The sequence below is a fragment of the Falco cherrug genome, chromosome 2 (genome assembly GCF_023634085.1).
Source record: "Falco cherrug isolate bFalChe1 chromosome 2, bFalChe1.pri, whole genome shotgun sequence".
NCBI classification, from domain to species: Eukaryota; Metazoa; Chordata; class Aves; order Falconiformes; family Falconidae; genus Falco; species Falco cherrug.
Window position 1 is genome coordinate 77,211,058 of NC_073698.1, and position 18,014 is coordinate 77,229,071.

General features: G+C 35.9%; 1 protein-coding gene across 4 annotated transcripts in view; it reads right to left on the minus strand.

Annotated features, from left to right (window-relative positions):
* The window catches only part of HLCS (holocarboxylase synthetase), a 127,262-nt gene that overhangs the window by 73,311 nt on the left and 35,937 nt on the right, over positions 1–18,014 (minus strand). For all 4 annotated transcript variants that reach the window (XM_055703383.1, XM_055703384.1, XM_055703385.1 and 1 more), the window contains one exon: positions 8,945–9,216. In XM_055703383.1, coding sequence (XP_055559358.1) covers positions 8,945–9,216 — 272 coding nt within the window. The remainder of the gene's footprint in view (positions 1–8,944; positions 9,217–18,014) is intronic.

An 18,014-nucleotide genomic window follows, 5' to 3' on the forward strand; every position in this document is an offset into this window, starting at 1 on the left:
CATAGCCCCCAATTTTCAAACAAAAAAAGTCAGAAATGGAATCACCACATGCTTAAGAGGAGCTATTACCAGCCTTTATGACTTCATAAGAAATCAAGCCCAAACACTATGTCAATTATCTTTCAGGAGATAATTTGCCATTTGTGCAAGGAAGTATCGGGCTTTTGATCAGTAATTGGTTTGCTAAGCATTCTGACAACATGTAGATTTTTTCCCCAGTTAATACTGTGATCTTCTTACATCCCACTTATTTTACCTTAAGCACAGCATACTTGATAAAGAAATATATTCCGTAAATACAGGTAAGATTTGTTTCCTTTGAATGCCGTATTTTTATCTCCTCTTTCCTGTGTCTCAGCCTCCATCTCCCTACTGTTTTTTTCTCCTCCTCTTTTCTCTTCAGTATGCCTCCTCATCTTCCTCTGTGAACGGACAGACCGATGATCCGTTCAAACACAGATCAAACAAAAAATGTCTATAGGACAGTTTATAGTTGTATTCTGCAACTGCTTAATGTAATATGCCATAAAAGCTTTGTGTTTGCAAAGAATCCTTTAAAATGCTTTTGGTTTTTTTATGTAAGATAATATCATCAGTAAAAATAGTGTCAGTTCAAGTTTACAAAAAAACATTTGGAAGTTCATCCACATTTAACAGTCAAGCAACAAGAACAATGCCAGTAAATTCTTTTGAAAGCAACATGAGGTACAGCATTTTATAGTAATCCTGGGGATCACAAAACTGCAGTGGGGGAACCTCACTTTTTTTACACACCATTCTACAGGCCATGACATTTTAGGCTAAATGATATGAGGTGTGATAAATGCAAGCCTTCGTTTGAATACAAACAGATTCTTAAAATATTTTAACTAGGAGTATAAGTGAAAATAAATTAGGCCAGTGGGATTTAGGTAAAGAATTCAGATTCTGTGGGATTTTCTTAGTTTACTGCTTAAGTTAGAAATTACACAAGCTTTGAAAGTTTTTGGCTCTGGAAACAATCAGGGAATTATTCTGAAATTAAATCACTATCTTCTGACTGCAGCATAAGAACAAACAAAAATCAGTGTATTTATTCTTAACAACACTTGAACAGGTGCTGTCTAAACTTCCCTAAAGAGCCATATCATAAGTTTCTAAGCTCCTACCTTACTCCCATAGTGTTGTAAATCCAACCTCTTTTTCTTTTTCTCTTAGGGCAGAAAGATGGAGAAGTGCAAAATGGAAACTGAAAGCCATGACCCAACTTCAAGTTTCTAAGAAATCTAATTAAGCTCTTCTCCCTGTGTAGGGAGACACTGGCACCTCCAGAGAATAATTCAGACTTTGTGTGACTGCACTTAGTTGTAGTTAAGCATTCAGATCTTTGTTGTCGTTTCAAATAAAAACAAAGTCAAAAGCTAGCACACCGCATATTTGTCTCCATGGCTGACAGCAGTGATTCTTCCTACCAGCTTCTTAAAACGATCAGATAAAAATTACTCTGCAGATGTAATTCCAAGGCTGAGGTAGGCCCTACACATCACTTAAAGCAAGTGCAATGGCCAGAGGAGTTGCCAAAGCAACACATATTGGGCTCCACTTCTCCAGAATTCCCATTTTCTGAAAAAATAGGGAGTCTGTTTGGAACTTGCTTATACTGAGTATCTCCAGCACAACTCCTTCATAGATTAAGTGTAAGAAACATGCACAGTGCCCACCCAAGTGGATTCTTTACTAGTTCCTAAACAGGGGCTTCCTCAGCCACACATAATGTGGGCAACTGGTTAACCACATTATCAAGTCACTTAGATATCTACCTGCTACTCTTACTTTATTTGAACACAACATCTTCAATTTATTCTTTTACTAGTCTGATGATTATAAGAATGACAATAAAAAGGTATGGGGGAGAAATGTAGATCCATGACTTGTCCAAGCCCCGAGCTACTCAATGAGGTTAATTAGGGAGGTGGAGAGGTTGTTTCATCTGACCACATTATCAACATACCTAGTTTTGCTATGCCTTGCCCTCCCCATTTTAAGTCAGCGGGTCATGTCCTACACTGACTTAGGCGTGTCTTTGATTTTTTTAACTTATTACTATAAGCACATGACTTCATTAGAGGCTGTATTCTGCTCTGAGCTCAGACTGGTGGCAATAAGGTGGCAGGTTTCCCAGTGCACAGAAAGCTATTTGATGAACAGAAGGATAGCCCTACCTGATAACACGATCTCACTGACACTATGGAACTGGCCCTATTACACTTAACAATATGCTACAAAATTATGATTGAAAAAGCATGAAAATTTTTCTTAGTGAGGCGGAAAGATGAATCCGTAAGTGTTTCTGGGTAGTTTAAACTTCAGCCACATATCTTTTTATGAAATAAAAGTTAAAATTCAAAGGCATAATTGACAGTCACAGATGAATGAAATGAAGAGCAAATGAATAGCAATAACACATGTAATATGTTGTAATTAATATTATCAATATATAACTATATATTATATATTGTTATACTGTATTCTATTCCACATATTATATAGTTTTTCAAGTTAATCATCTTCTTCAAAAAATGTGATTTGTAACTTCGGCATGCAATTTTTTCATCTTAATACGAAGTCTGTTTTAAAATGCTTGCATGAAAACAGCACCGTGTAAAATAAAACAGTAAAATGTTATTGAAACCCTTCCATTTCCATTCTTTAACTCTCATTTTTACTGTGCAGTCTTACAGGGTTTCCTCTCATATTTAATGAATGATGAGTGCTCCAAGGCTACATGTGTATTCATATGACTACGAATTGTTCAGGAACTTCCAGCAGCAGGGTAATACAATATACTATAAGAGTTCAACGTGGGTTAATTGCTCTGCAAAACGGGTATCTTTTTTTTATGACTCAATCCCCTTTGGGAATGCCAAACCTCCCCCTGAACTGACAGAAACCGTGCAAGCGGGGGGCCCACTTCATTAACAGGAAGAAAACCTACTAATTTTACATAACAAAAAAAAAAAAAAAAAGAAGAACATATTTTTCCTTCAATTCCATGAAAAATCAGACACACAAGGTGCGTGACAGGAAAATAGGGACCTAATTGTTTAGCGCCCTCAAGAACTGTTCACAACAGGTGGAAAGAAAGGCACGGAAAATTGACGCAAAGATGACAAATCCTAATACAGAAATCTTTCAGCAAGCATGTAATGAAAAATGGTACTGCACAGAAGAGTCTGGGAATGGCACAGAACCAAATCAGTGCCAAAAACTTCCGAATTCCTCCCTTTCTACAGGCGAGGAAGGGAACAGACTCTTGGCTGTATTACAAAAATTCCTGCATGATCTTTTGTTATCAGGCTGAAGGACAGCTTTCTCTAACACTGGATGATGCAAAACACTACCAATAAGTGAACAGAAGAATAATGTATGAAATACTATACATTTAAAACTAAATTAGCAAAAATTACTGTTGAAATTAATTTGATTTGATTTAAGGGAAACAAACATATTCTGTTATTTGAGCTAAACTATATCACCAAAGGAAGGCACAAAATATTCAATGTAAGAAAGCCCTTAAGGAAAACAAGCACGGAAACAGCTATTACTAATGCACTAACTTTTTTTTTTTGAGAATAAAAAGCTTTTCAACCCTATAAATAGAAAAAAATGGAAGTTAAAATGTTAGCAACCCCAATGACGTAAAGAACAAAGGAAGATCATATTATATCAATGCTATGTTATATGGGAGAGATACAGATTAAAAGCATAAAATTCCTTAAAGAGCAGGTCTACTGCCACTAGTATCTAACTTCATTTTTAGGTTAGACATTCAAGCATAGCATTCCCATTCGACACTACAGTTTAACAAACAAACAAAACCAAGGGATCTAAGCTTCTAAAAGTAATAAGAACTATTGTGAGAGTTCCCTGCACAAAGAAGTACTCATTATCCAAACCGATAAAATATTTTTAGTTATGTATCTGTAGGAAAGATTAGGTATAAAATGCATATACCACTTACGTTGCAACGGACTGATTTATCAGCACACATTTTTAAAATATTCAACACCAATGCTTCCTGCCTACCATGGTATTTTCCCGCTCTCCAACACACATACTTGAGGAAGAAGGGTGTAAGGGGTTAATTTTTACAAACTGTTAATGTTGGTGATAAAACATTTATTTATAGCAGACTTCTAATGTACTAGGATAGTCTTAGCATGCTAAAAGACAAAGATTATGCTTTGAAGACTTTGTACTCCAACAACCCATACATCTTCAAGAGAGGAAACCACAAGGTCAGTGACACAGATTGCAGTTGGTTTTGACTATTACAGCAGAATGACCTCCTCCACCCACCTAAGCCTAGCTTACGAGACACAGCTAGCTAGAATAATATCAAAAGTAGTAAACAATTTTCATAGCTTTTAAGAAAATGGTTGATGAAGTTGAGCCAACAGTTTTAAGAAGAATAAGTCTGGCTTGTAGTTACAGTCCTAGTGGAATTCTGAGGCATGTATCTGAGAGGGGAGTCTTTAAACAGGTATGCCTGATGATGGAATGAAAACAAGCACTGTGACTGCATGACATATTTGGCAAAGTGTACGTTAATGCCGAGTTTCTATCTTCAAATGACACTTCAATCCACTTCCCACAACTTACCTGATTTTAATTTGGTTTTAAAAAAGATATGGCTTAAACTGAGCAGAAGGGAGATTACTGAGGTGCACGGAATGACTAAACACAAGGCCACTGTGCCTACATAGAGTAAAACATCACAAGGATTTGGGAAAAAACCAAAAAAATCACTAAGTACAGAATAGTTTGTCAACCTCAGCTTGTTTGCTTGTGCCTCTGAAGCGCCATTCCAATGTCCTTCAACTATATGCTACTCTTACTTTTCAGTAACTTAGCAGCACATGTAACTGAATACAAATAAACCAAGAGTTTTAACATAAAATGAGTTCTAATGCTCACTTTCCAAAATCACACCTGTAGTACAATTTTAAAAAATTCAACAACTTCAATCTAGAAAAGCATAAAGAAAACTAAGAGCACCAATGATGTAAAGGATTTTCTTTTTCAAAGCTTTTAACTGTTTGAAAATTGTTTATTCTAAGCTGACATTTTATTTAAATATCCTATTCGGCAATTACGAAAGGAACTTCATCCTACATTTCATTCCCACTAAAATTCACTATTTTTGTGTCAAACTCTTCCTAACAATGGCACTTTGTGCTTCTTAAATATTGGGGAAAAGGGATCCATGATGGCATTTCATGTAGAATACATCACATGCTGGCTTAATCATGTATAAATCAAATCTTCTGACAACTAAAACATTAAAACAGGATATAAGATGCCAGTAAAGAATAAAACTAAAATGTATCAGTAATTAATTTATTTTTAATGAGATGCTTGAGAAACCATTCCAGCCAATTACAGTGTGTGAGTCTAGTATGTCTCTACAATGTAACACTTCTATCACTATACCAAATGCATCCTCAAAAATAATGGTTTCATCTTAAATCATGCAATCCCAGGCATGCTCTGAGGACAGGAGACAGAGAAAATGGAACTGCTTCTGGCAAGGTTAACTTGTTCAGGTGGCATTAGGGTAAGTATCTTTGAAGACAAGGTTTCTGAAATGAAACTTACAGAAAGAATTTCCTTTTAGAGAAAAAACAAGGGAGTGTCTAATCTTTGGTAGGGATTTTAAAATTTAGTTTAAGAAATAAAAATGGAAATGCTTTTAAAAAGAGCCTCAAATTATTCAAATAAGGCTTTAACATGAAATAATAAAAGCAATATTGATAATGTAAAACTATATGACATTTAAACAAATCTTTATTTTGCAATTAGACTAATGCCATTTAATTTTAGATACCTACAGGTGAATTCACACTTCGTGTGTTACCTTGGGACACATGAATGTATGCCAGTGATAATACAGTGTGTATGTTAATAAAACCACCAAGACCTGCCATCTGGAGAGCTAATGAACAATCAAGGGATCCCAAATTAAACTACAGAATTTTCCCTTAGAATCTTTAGGATAACACTGTCAAGTTCAATCTATTCACTTAACCTCCAGAATCAATTTTTCAAACTTTATGACAGGTCTAATAGTTTCCACCTGTTTCTCTTGCTTGACTTTTGACTGGCACGTTACCAGCCAGGGTGGAAATGCAGACAAAGACCCCTATTAGGCTCCGGCTGTTTCTCTACTGTGAGGTTGCTCGGCCATTAAATTAGTTCCAGCCCACTTTCTCCTTCCACTCTTAATTTTTGGGGGGTATAAAGGTTTGGAGAAGTGGAAAGGAAGACACAAAATTTTGACATTCAGTTGGTGCCAAAGGTATAAGAAAATCTAAACTCATGAAAGTTAAATGCTAAATTTATTTATAATTTACTAACTAAATTTACTACCAATCACACTAATTAAGTTCTTGAGGTGTCTGTATCATGTTTTCAAATCATCACAGGCTTGGTAAAATTTGGGAGATCCTAAGGCAGTCTATCATGTAACAAGTGCTTATTACAACAGATGATTACATAAACACAGTATTGCAATATTTTTCTGGGAAGCACAAATGATCAACAGGTACCTATTTTTTGTTCAAGCAAAGGAAACCTTTTTTCTTGAGATATGGTTTCCTTTCATTCAGAGTGGGCAATTATAAAAACGTGTCATATACATACGTTAACAAATTTGTATTGGTTCATTTGGAAGTACCTTAAAAATCTGACAACTTTTTTCTCCAATAAAAATTACCTAATAGGTATTTGCATCAGCTTCTAGTGACTTATGAAATGTTATCATCTGTGAAGTCTAAGGTACTTTGCTGATTTGCAAATCACATGGACTACATTATTCTGTTATCTGCGACAACAAAGTATTTGTAACAACATCAACCGTAATACTTAAGACATATATTTTACCTTATTAAAACAAAGGTCTTTCTGTAAGACAAATTGAATTGTTCCAATTATAATCTGATTAGGATCATCTTCCCAGTATAAGCTACTTAAGGCCAGTACTTCTAGTTTACATCTTACCTGAAAAATGACTACTTGAGCTGCACCATGATGGGGAAAAACTTGAAGACCTACATCTGTAAGCCCTTCATTACATTTGGACTCTTAATGTAAAAAAGCAACCTGAGTGCTGACCGCTCTGCTGGTACAGCACCTTAAAGATATGAGAGTAAAGGTTCCACAGTCACTGAAAAACCAAGACCACTTCTCTTAGCTCCCTTGCCTTTCTTGATAACATAGTCAATCACATATAAATTGGCCAGACATGACTCTATTTAGTTGTGATATCTAAACAAATTCAAAAAACACTGAACTGTATATCTCATCTTACTGAGATGTGTGAATAATGCTACCAAGAACCCCACTAAAACCAGCTGTCAGAGAAGAAAGGTCTTGACTTATTAATTATCACGTTGTCTGTTACTTCACAGTACTTCTGCTTTCAATCCAGTGGGCTGAACATGCTGTGAATATTAAAAATTAAGAAGCAAATGATACAAATGCTTCTATAAAATAACTCTTCTCTTTGTGGCCTCTGATCTTGGATTTGTCTACATCCAAATACCACTGCAAAATTAGTTGCAGGATAAGGATGTAGATCTGGGGGAAGGGGAGCAGAAAAACTAGATAGCAACATTTTTTTTAATGTGTGTGCACATAAGTACATATGCACACACAGAAAACAGTTTTCAATTAAAATAAATTGCTATTTGATTCCAACTGTCTCTAAATTGCAATATTTTAGAATAGATTAGCATTAGTAAATTCTAGCACAGCGTCAAGGCTACAAACTGATTTACTTTAATACTGTTCTAATGCATTTTCATTCACAGATTTTGTGTGCATATATTCTAAAACAAATCACCTTTTATTATTTGCAAGAAAGCATAATCTTTAACACATTGGTCTCACAATTCAGGCTTTCTAGCCAAGAACTAAAGCCATTACTGCTGGTTAACTTATCCGTTACAATAACATTCAAGATGATTTAAATGATGATGCTGATTTAAAAAACAAAATTCTAACCAAAACTCCTGAGGTTATTTTCATCAGTAAAATTCATTTGCAATTACTTCAGATAAATCAACAGTGATATTCAAAAGTAGCTGCCAAGAAAAGTTATAGCTGCAGGTAGAAACAGACGTAGAATAATCTGTCCTGAAAAGCAACAACTTTCCAAAGACAGTTTTTTCCACCAGACTATTTCACATGAAATGGAATAGTATGGTCTTTGTACGTAGACTCGAACCTAACGCTTAGTAACTGTGATTTTATCACTTACTTCCACTCAAAACTCTAATGAACTACCTTCTCAAAAGCATCCCACAACTTGTTCATAAGGGTCATCTATGTGATGATGAAAGAATGTCTAGCATAACCCTAATCAATGTTTTCAAAAAATGAAACAAACTGACTAAAGAGTATTTTAGTGAAATATTCAGTAAAAGGAATAAGAGAAAACAGTAATGTTAAAATTAAGGCCACAATCTACTTGGTATAATTTCTGTCAAATAACTAACTTACAAAATAACTTGTACTAGAAAATGCATATAATCTCATAAATATGCGTATTTAATACCGTAACTCTCGTATGGTGATACTCATGCTTTGCCAGAAGAATAATGATTAAACTCCACTGTCAAATAAAAATTTGTCATACTCAGCTCTTCCCACCCTTGGTGGCTTAGTATTTTATACATTATCAATTACTATTCTATAAACACAAAGATGTCTATTTTGTGTCCTATCTAGAAGATAATAGTGTTTGGGTTTTGGTTTGTTTTTTTAAATGTATTTATTTATTTTGGCTAGCTTGTAGGCAACAAAATAAAGCAAAGAGAAAAAAGTTTCTTTTTGAACATGGTTACTATAACTGTGAATTCCTGATCAGAAAGTTTATTTGGTATGGTCTAGATCACTATCTTACCCATCTAGAAGATTCATTGTTGTTGTGGTAACTTCAGTAAAAAGAAGAATCTTTCCTAGCTTCTTTGTTTGAAGATTCTGTTGATATGTCTTCAGGTTGAAATGTTCTGATGAGAACTGTCCCATGTCAGTGATGACTGGCATGATAGAGGGAGTTATCTCCATTTTTGATTCATAGGATGAAACAAATTTAAGAGACACCTTGCTGGATGCTCTTAATCCTTCAGCATCTACATTTCCCTCGAGCCACTTCAGAAAAGCAAGATGGATTTCCTGTGGGCAAAAGAAATAAAATAAGGCATATAAATACAGACCACCACTTGTGGAGACATACAAACATTCTTCCAAGAACATTTTTATTCAAGCAATCATCTTCTACGTCAAAACAGAAAAAAACCCTCCAACTCCTCTTCAAAGATCAATTACTGCTGCTTGTTCCAGTCCAGCCCGGCCTGACTACTTGGTATTGTCTTCCTAGACTTGAGATTATGCTCCTTTGCAGATTACTTAGGCTTAATAATCTTTATAACAGGATACGTAGTGGTTCTCCTAAATAATGAAGCATGGAGTGCACACGCTCATCTGTATTATGCAGGCTTTTCAACATGCTAAGTTTCTTTGCTGGAGGCCCTTCAGTCCATTTCTAAGACTTGATTTGAAGGATAAAACAGTAGCTAAGAAATACATTTACTGATTCCTCAGCTGAATACCTGCTAAAAGGGCTCACACCAGTCACAAGTGCTGTTCCATAGGGCTCAGCATAGGGGCCAGTCCTCTTTAGTATCTATATATAGAGAGAGTATATATAGAGGCCAATCCTGTGAGGTTCAACAAGAAGTGCCAGGTCCTGCAGCTGGGTCACAAGCAGCCCACGCAGCACTATGGGCTTGGGGCAGAGTGGCTGGGAAGCTGCCCAAAGTGGAAAAGGACCTGGTAGTGCTGGTTGACAGCCAGCTGAACACGAGCCAGCAGCGTGCCCAGGTGGCCCAGAAGGCCAACAGCATCCTGGCTTGTATCAGAAACAGCGTGGCCAGCAGGACTAGGGAAGGGATCGTGCCCCTGCACTCAGCACTGGTGAGGCCGCACCTGGCATGGCGTGTTCAGTGTTGGGCCCCTCACTGCAGGAAAGGCATTGAGGTGCTGGAGCGTGTCCAGAGATGGGCAACGGGGCTGGTGGAGGGTCTGGAGCACAAGGCTTATGAGGAGCGGCTGAGGGAACTGGGGTTGTTTAGCCTGGAGACAAGGAGGCTCAGGGGGGACCTTACCGCTCCCTACAACTGCCTGGCAGGAGGCTGTAGCAAGGTGGGCGTTGGTAGCTTCTCCCAGATAACAAGTGACGGGACAAGAGGAAAGGGCCTCAAGCTGCACTAGCAGAAGTTTAGATTGGTTATTAGGAAAAAGTTCTTCACCAAAAGGGTTGTCAAGCATTGGACCAGGCTTGAGTCACCATCCCTGGAGGTATTTAAAAGACACGTAGATGTGGCACCTAGGGACATGGTTTAGTGGTGGAATTGGCAGTGCTGGGTTAAGATCTCAAAGTTCTCTTCCAGCCTAAATGATTCTATGATTCTGTATACTATCAGCTAACGGAGGCTTTGCTACTATCACATTAAATATAGACAAAAGTGAGTTAATTAGCTAGCTAAAAGGGAAGCATGTAACTCAAGAATGCCCACAACTAAGAAAATTCTGCCAGTGTATGAAATGCTGTTGTATATATGTTGCATATATGTCCTGTCAATGGCAGAGATAGCACACATTTCTGTGCAAAAGATTTTATATACAAGATTTTTAATGAAGATACATTTTTATATATTTTATATAGAAGATGAAATATACAGGTGCATTTATATATAATTTTATATCTCTACAAACTAAAAGTTTGATTTTTATCTCATTTTCTTGAATGTGAAATTAAGAGATGAATTACTGGGATTATTATCTGTCTGGTGACACCCTGAAACAACTGTTACACATTCACAGAACTCTTTCTGAAGATATCTAATTCTGTTTTGGGAGATTTGATATGAAACATTTACCATTTCTTTAGAAAGCGTAAGTTAACAGCCATGAACACAGAAGCTGGGACTTCATTTTGCTAAGTGTGTAGCTTAAATTTTGAAGAGCTTTCCTTCTAGACTCAGAGTAGTCTTTTATATGATATATATGAAACCACATAAACTGGTTTTTATTCTACTGAAAATAATGCACTAGTGATTCTTGCCCTCAAATTTTTGAGAGAAAGACATCTGACTTCTAAATAAAAACCTAACCAAACATGTTCCCCTTCTTCCCATTACTGCCATATCTGGAAACCAAAATACAAATGTGTCTTATGTGAGTGCTAAAGACAGGACTAAGCTCTCTTTCCCCTAAACAAGATTTCGCTGAGCTCCAGCCCAACTTCTTAAAACCCACAAACCACAATTAAGAGCAAACTTCCTAAAAGCAGTTATCTGTCCAAGGAATTACTCCAATTTTCCAAATCCCACTGTTCTATCTTAAGAAGGAATGAGAAAAGTGGTCCTGTTCCTAACACCTTTCTATAGACTTTCCATCCTCAGAAACTACACATTCTCAAATTTCACACAGACACTGCTGCTTGTGTGACAATCTTTGTATACCGAATATCAGCAGACTTACTGGTTTGCAGCAGAGCATAACACAAAAAAAAGAATAGTCTTCCCAAATGCAATCAGGCGCTAGCACCTAAGGCCCAGGATGACCTAAGAGTGACTCAGTAGCTAAACTTCAGTTACAGACAAATTACTTCTCGTTTCTTGGTTTTCTAAAGCTCCATCTGAACTCTTTCCATCCAACCTCTTGGATAAAATACACTTTAAATATTTTCCTTTTTTTTTTTTTAATATATATATATACATCATAAATGATGATGTGGCATTAAAGGTTTTATAAGCATGTCTTTTACTTGATCTGCATGAAGCAGTTGTATTCTTCACTTAGTGGTAATATCACAGATTTGACTGCTGCTAAGTTCTTTACACACTATCATACTTGTTTTACACACACAGAGTAACTTATTACCTGTAAGTGGTATTTAGAAAAATTATAGCTTTTGTTCTTGTCAGGGAGTATATAGAAAAACTGTGTTTAATCAGAAAGTGCATTTTCCTATGTCCTTTCCAGACACAGAAATCCACTTAGCTTAACTGATTGCACAAATTCTAGACACAAAAACATAATTTTAACTCACAGAAAGAAAGGTTTACAGACTTACAGAAACAGACATTAAGTTAAAAAATAAAGGTGCTTAAAGTATTATTACATTCTAAATAAACAATGAAAGCACTCAATACTATGTGTCAGAAAGTCTGGTGTACTTTGCCACAGCATACTTTCTGAGAAGATTGAAATAGCATATATTTATGTGTGATGTTACATTATTACAAATATGCCACATAATTCCTAACTTTTATACTCTTGAGTACATTCTTTCAGGTGATTTTTTCCCCCATAGTTTTTAGGTTTATTTCTTGATTTGATTTTCTTGTTTCTAACGCATACTGAACCATTTAAGAATTGTTACATGTGTATAATTATGAAGCTAATTTTCCCCATAACACACATGTTTATTCAGCTGATCAAAAATATAAACATGAATAATTCATAATTAAGAACAGCGTTTCATTTTTAAAAAATCCTAAAAATAATGGGTTTATATTTTTAACACAGCAGGGTAGCTAGCACTACCCAAGTACACACTAGAAAAATTAATTTTCACTGTAAGAACCTCCTTCACACAAAGTTACAGAAACACAGATGCTGACCCAATGCATTTTGGTCCCCACAATCACACACATTTTTGTATAATGAAATTAACATATATAAGAAGCCGGGGTTAACCTCTGCTTCAACTCCATTTGTGCGATGTGTCGCCAAGTTCAGGATTCAGGTTTGAATTCACAAGCTATCGCCAGCCACATCCGCTGTTCTGCAGCAACCTCTGGCGGCCATTTCAATGAGAAGTGTTGGTTCAGCAACTGACTGGCCTTCCACACCTCTGGGACCAGGTCAGGTGTGTCAAGCAAGGCACCCAACACAAGGTAAGGGAATAACCAAACTCCTGGACACTGCTTGTTCTGACCATTACTAAAATCCTAAAACATGCAGGCACAAGCATTAAATGAGTATGCAATCGAAAAAGCTGTAGCTGTTACATATTCAAGCACCACCAACAATATCTGCGTACAATCATACTAAAATCTGTATTACGCATAGTATCAGTAACATACCTTGTAAATATAATAACTACACTTGGTTTAGGGTGGCACAAATATATTCTGAAATTCTTATTCATCATTACTGCATCAGTTTTAGATAGGAGAACTGAAGTCAAGCTAAATTTAGTTTCCTATAAACCTGCTCATTTTTCACATCACATTTATACGTACATTCTCTGAAGCAGTTACTGCCTTCTTTCTTAAAGTAAGAATGAAATTTGATCCATCAACCAAACAACTGGCAACAAGAGGGCTCATCAGCTTTTCACAGTTAAAATAATCAACTTACAAATTTAATGTTTGCAATGAGAAATTTTTTCTACCCATATTTTAAATAGTAAAAGCACAATATATTTTCAATGCATTGTAAAAAACAATTATCAAAAGCAGAAAAGCACTATACCAACAGGAATTACCCACCACTCCTCACTAACAAATTCTCCCCCAGCACTCCAAAGCACAACTCAAATCCTCCCAGACGGAAGCACGGAGATACAAAATTCCAGAGCAGTGACCGCCTCACTCATCTGGTACCCAGGGACAAACAGGTCAGCCAGTGGAATTTTGACTGTGAGACTGGAAGTGTCACTGAATGGTAAGTTGTTCTGAGCAGGTAGGGAGATACAGTGGATGTTAATTTGCAAAATCCATAGAAATAGAGTTAAGCCACTGCATACTACATACCCTCAGCTCTTCCACTGATCAGCGCAAAGGTTTATTAGGGGTCACTGTATCAAGGACTGGAGCTCTGACATTGCAAGTTGTTAAACTACATTTTAAATGGTAATTGTAACATAAAGAAGGAAGAGTAAAAGCTGTATTTGGTTTACGATTTAACATCTGCTTTCTATGATTTTAAGAGTTTAGTCAGGTGTGTGAAGAAACTGCTACGTAACAGAAGTTTTCTTTTGCTGTTTAAAATTCTTTTTGTTTTCATAATCATTAGTTTCACTTTTTCCTAATTCTTAGTGGTTGAGATTGAACAAAAAGGAGAAAAGAGGGAGACATAACAGACAAAAACCAGCTGCATAGGAACCCTTCTCTGTTGTAGTATAAAATAACAGAAAATTACAGCTCCTGATGGAGAAGATTTTATTTGCACCTGGGCTCTATCAACCAGTGAGACTTACACACAAAGCACATAAACCTTCAGTTATAATGGTTCAAAATAATCCCAAACCACAGACTTTATTCTTACATTCTACTTATAGATATGAAATGTCAATGTATTTTCTTATTTTTATATGTATGTTCATATACATGCACAGATATACGGAAGTATCTCTCTCATCGGACATACTTGGGACTGGTCTTTTCTACCAAACCCTGTGACGATAGCTCTTAAACTCTGTATCAATGGAATTCTTTGTTAAGACAAAATTCAGTCACAGCCTAAATTCATTTGGTTTCTATTAAAAACATGGAGGTGAAACTAAACGAAAGCTAAAAATATAATGTCATAAACCAAACAAACATTATACATCAGTCAGTGCTCTCCTTTCTTGGGAGGAAAAATGAGACAATTTTAACTACTGATCCTCTACCCGATGACTCAATATTGTGACTATAATATAATACTTTAGCTGTTGCTTGTTGAATAAGTGAGGCCAAGTATTCACTTTCTGGATATATAGCTAGAACATGATTTAACAATTTTCTCCTTCCTTTGCATAAAATGTAATCATTTCCAATGAACTACCTCTATTTTTGCTTCACTGTACTTAAAAAAGTTCGCAGTTGATGCATTGATTCAATTATTATCAGTTGATGTACTGATTAAATCACATACACATATATGTTTATTAACTGCAAACAAACAGAGATTACACAGGTAGGAAGTACTAGCCTTTGAGAGGAGCACATGAATAGCTCGTCTGGAGCATGACCACGTTTATAGACGTAACACCTTCAATATAGCCAACCTGGGGTTTTTTCTGATTTGACTATTTTCAAATGAGTGTTATCCAGTTCAGGTATGACTTCAAACATATATATTTCATTCAAATTCTGTAATAGCACTGATAGAAAAGAACATATTTTAATAAATTGGAATCTGATTTCAACTTTTAGGATATAAAAATACACACATACATATATACACAAAAAATATATTCTTCTTGTATTACACAGCTTTGCTCAACAGCCCTTTAAGTTTAAAGGTGTTAAATTAGCCACTGGAGAGCTTCCATAGCATCTCCTAAATCCAACAGAAACAAACTGAAGTCCAATGTGGTAGTAAGCAGCAGGGTGGTGCCAGCAAAAAACACATCTACAGTGGCAACTCCAGCCCCAAATGCTAGTGACTTAAGAGGCCAGCAGTAGGAAAAGTCAGCTATTAGCACAAGAGGGCAAGGTTTTGGCAGACATTTCTAACTAATGAGGCACACAAAATGCTTTTCTGATGCTGCCTGTGTTTTGACTTCCTGTAATAATTACATACTTTGAGATCTGAAGCACACAGCAGTTTCATAACACAACCAAAGCCCCATTTCAAAATCCTGTTCATACTTAGTCAGTATAGAAAAATACTAAAAATAAATAAATATTAAATGGTACCAAAAACCTTACTGTAAAGATGCAGAAAAAACATGACATTATATACAATCTTTATTTCTTCCATCTATATATTAATAATATATATTATATATGTTATATATTATATAGCCATATTTCATGCCTATCATCTATATATTACTTTTTACTGAGATTTTGTAAAATATTTTATAAATACTAAGTTTAGTAGAAGAATCCTTAATTAAAAGGTATGACATTCTTTCACAAGCGGGGGGGGGGCAGAACCTGGTACAATACCTTTCTCTTTAAGAAAAGACTGAAGAAAGGAGAAAAAAAACCCCACAAAATTGAATGATCAGATGAGGGAAGAAGATAATCTCTTGGCCCTCACAGCCTTGACAGAGGAACTGGAAGAGGATGAATAGCCCAGCTGTAACCTCTTCCATTGAAACACTCACAAAGATGGGAGAAAGGTTGCTTTTTCCTCCCAAGAAAAACAATGCTGGCAATTAAGTTGTAGTGCCACCTTCTACTAGTTCAGCAGGACTTAGGAAAGCTGTAGGTAGCAGATGTATTATTTATGTTTGTGTGTCAAAGCCAGTGTCTCCAACAATACAACCAGGTTAAGAGATTCATTAGATAGTCATAATTATTTCAATATTGTTCAAATGTCATTAATATGCAATAACATTACCAAATCACAGAACAATGACTGCAGTCCTAAGTGGTTGCCCTTTTAGACTTAAGAAAGTGTAAGCCTGAAGATGGATTTTGTAACAATTGAAATAAAAATAAACAGAACTGTTAACCACAAAGGCTATTTACAACACATTCAAAATCTGATTTGAAATATATACTCCAATTCATTTTCAGAAAGTATATATATAGAATTTTTCTCTTAATATTAACTGCTTATAATTAATTTCAAAGTTCAGTCTTTGTTCAAGGAAATAGATAAAACTTGAGCAAGCTAGTTTCCCTCCATGGCCCCACTAGCTGATTTCAATCTATGTTCAGATTACTTAAAATATTTTCATTTGTTTTGCATATTTTATTAATAGGAAGATATTTCAGCTGAGGTCACTCTATGCTAAGCCAAGGGAGAATCTGTGCATCTATCTTACTCTCTGTGGTACGCAGAGGGCCATTATTTTAATGACTGGTGTTTTAGTTCATAGTATAAAAATCCTAGGAAGGAGAGAAATTCCCAGTTCTCCACTCTCTCCTTTCCCCATCCCCCCAAGAACTTCATAAAGATTTTATTGTAGTACAACTGAGGTGCATTCTCATTTCATGTTCTCATGAACTTCTGTAGTTACTTTGCTGATATTTGCTATGCATTCTCAGGATACTACATAACCAGGAAATCTGTTTCAGTTTATTAATAACCCTTTTTCTATTTCCTAAACCCAGATACGGTGCAAAACATGAGTTGATTGCATAAAATATAGAAGGGCATTCAGAAAGATGGAAGGGTTTGGTAACTTTAAATTCACAACCAACTGGATTTTTAGGAGTCTCTGGTGGCTTGGGTAGTTACTTTAGTCTGCAATACAGTTTCTCAAGAGAGGCAGAAAAAGCTAGTCATTTCTCAAAGATCCAGAGACCAAGCTCCTTATTTTTGTCCCCACACTTCAGTGTGTTTTTAAAAACAAGTATTACATTACATAACAGTGCATCATCTCAGCAGTAAGGGGAATAGAAACAGTCACATATAGAAGTGGGTCCATTTTGCCAACAGATATGTAGACTATCTAGTCCAAAAAAGGGAAAGATTTTTAATGAAGTGTTGCAAGGTATCCTTATCCTTTTTACTGCAGTTACATTTCTTTGAACATGGAGTATCGTAGATTTCAACCCACTCCCAGTCTACATGTGCAGTCACTGCTCATAAATCTGGTCCTAAATTTGAATCCAAAATGAAATGTAGCTTTAAAAAGTACTGTATATAGGCAGAAAATTAATTTATCCAACATGCAGCAGTCCATTCTAAAAACAGACTGCAGGGTCCAGGTCAGAATTCACTGAAAAGTATATCAGATGTTACCTTCTGTAGAGAAAAGAATGCTGTCAATAAGGTTAAAAAGAAAATAAAAATAAATCAACTAGCAATGAAAACGAAAAACGGTTTTCATGTCAAGTTTTTCATATCAGTATCTCTGTTGGTTTTAGCACAGTGTTATGCATAGGTATTAGGCTGCTAGACGGCACACGCTATCGTTCAGTCACGCAAAACAAATACAGGAAGTGAGGCAATCACATTTTTTTCTTTATTGTTATATGCAAAAAAAGTATCAAAAACTCTTAAAAGGATGG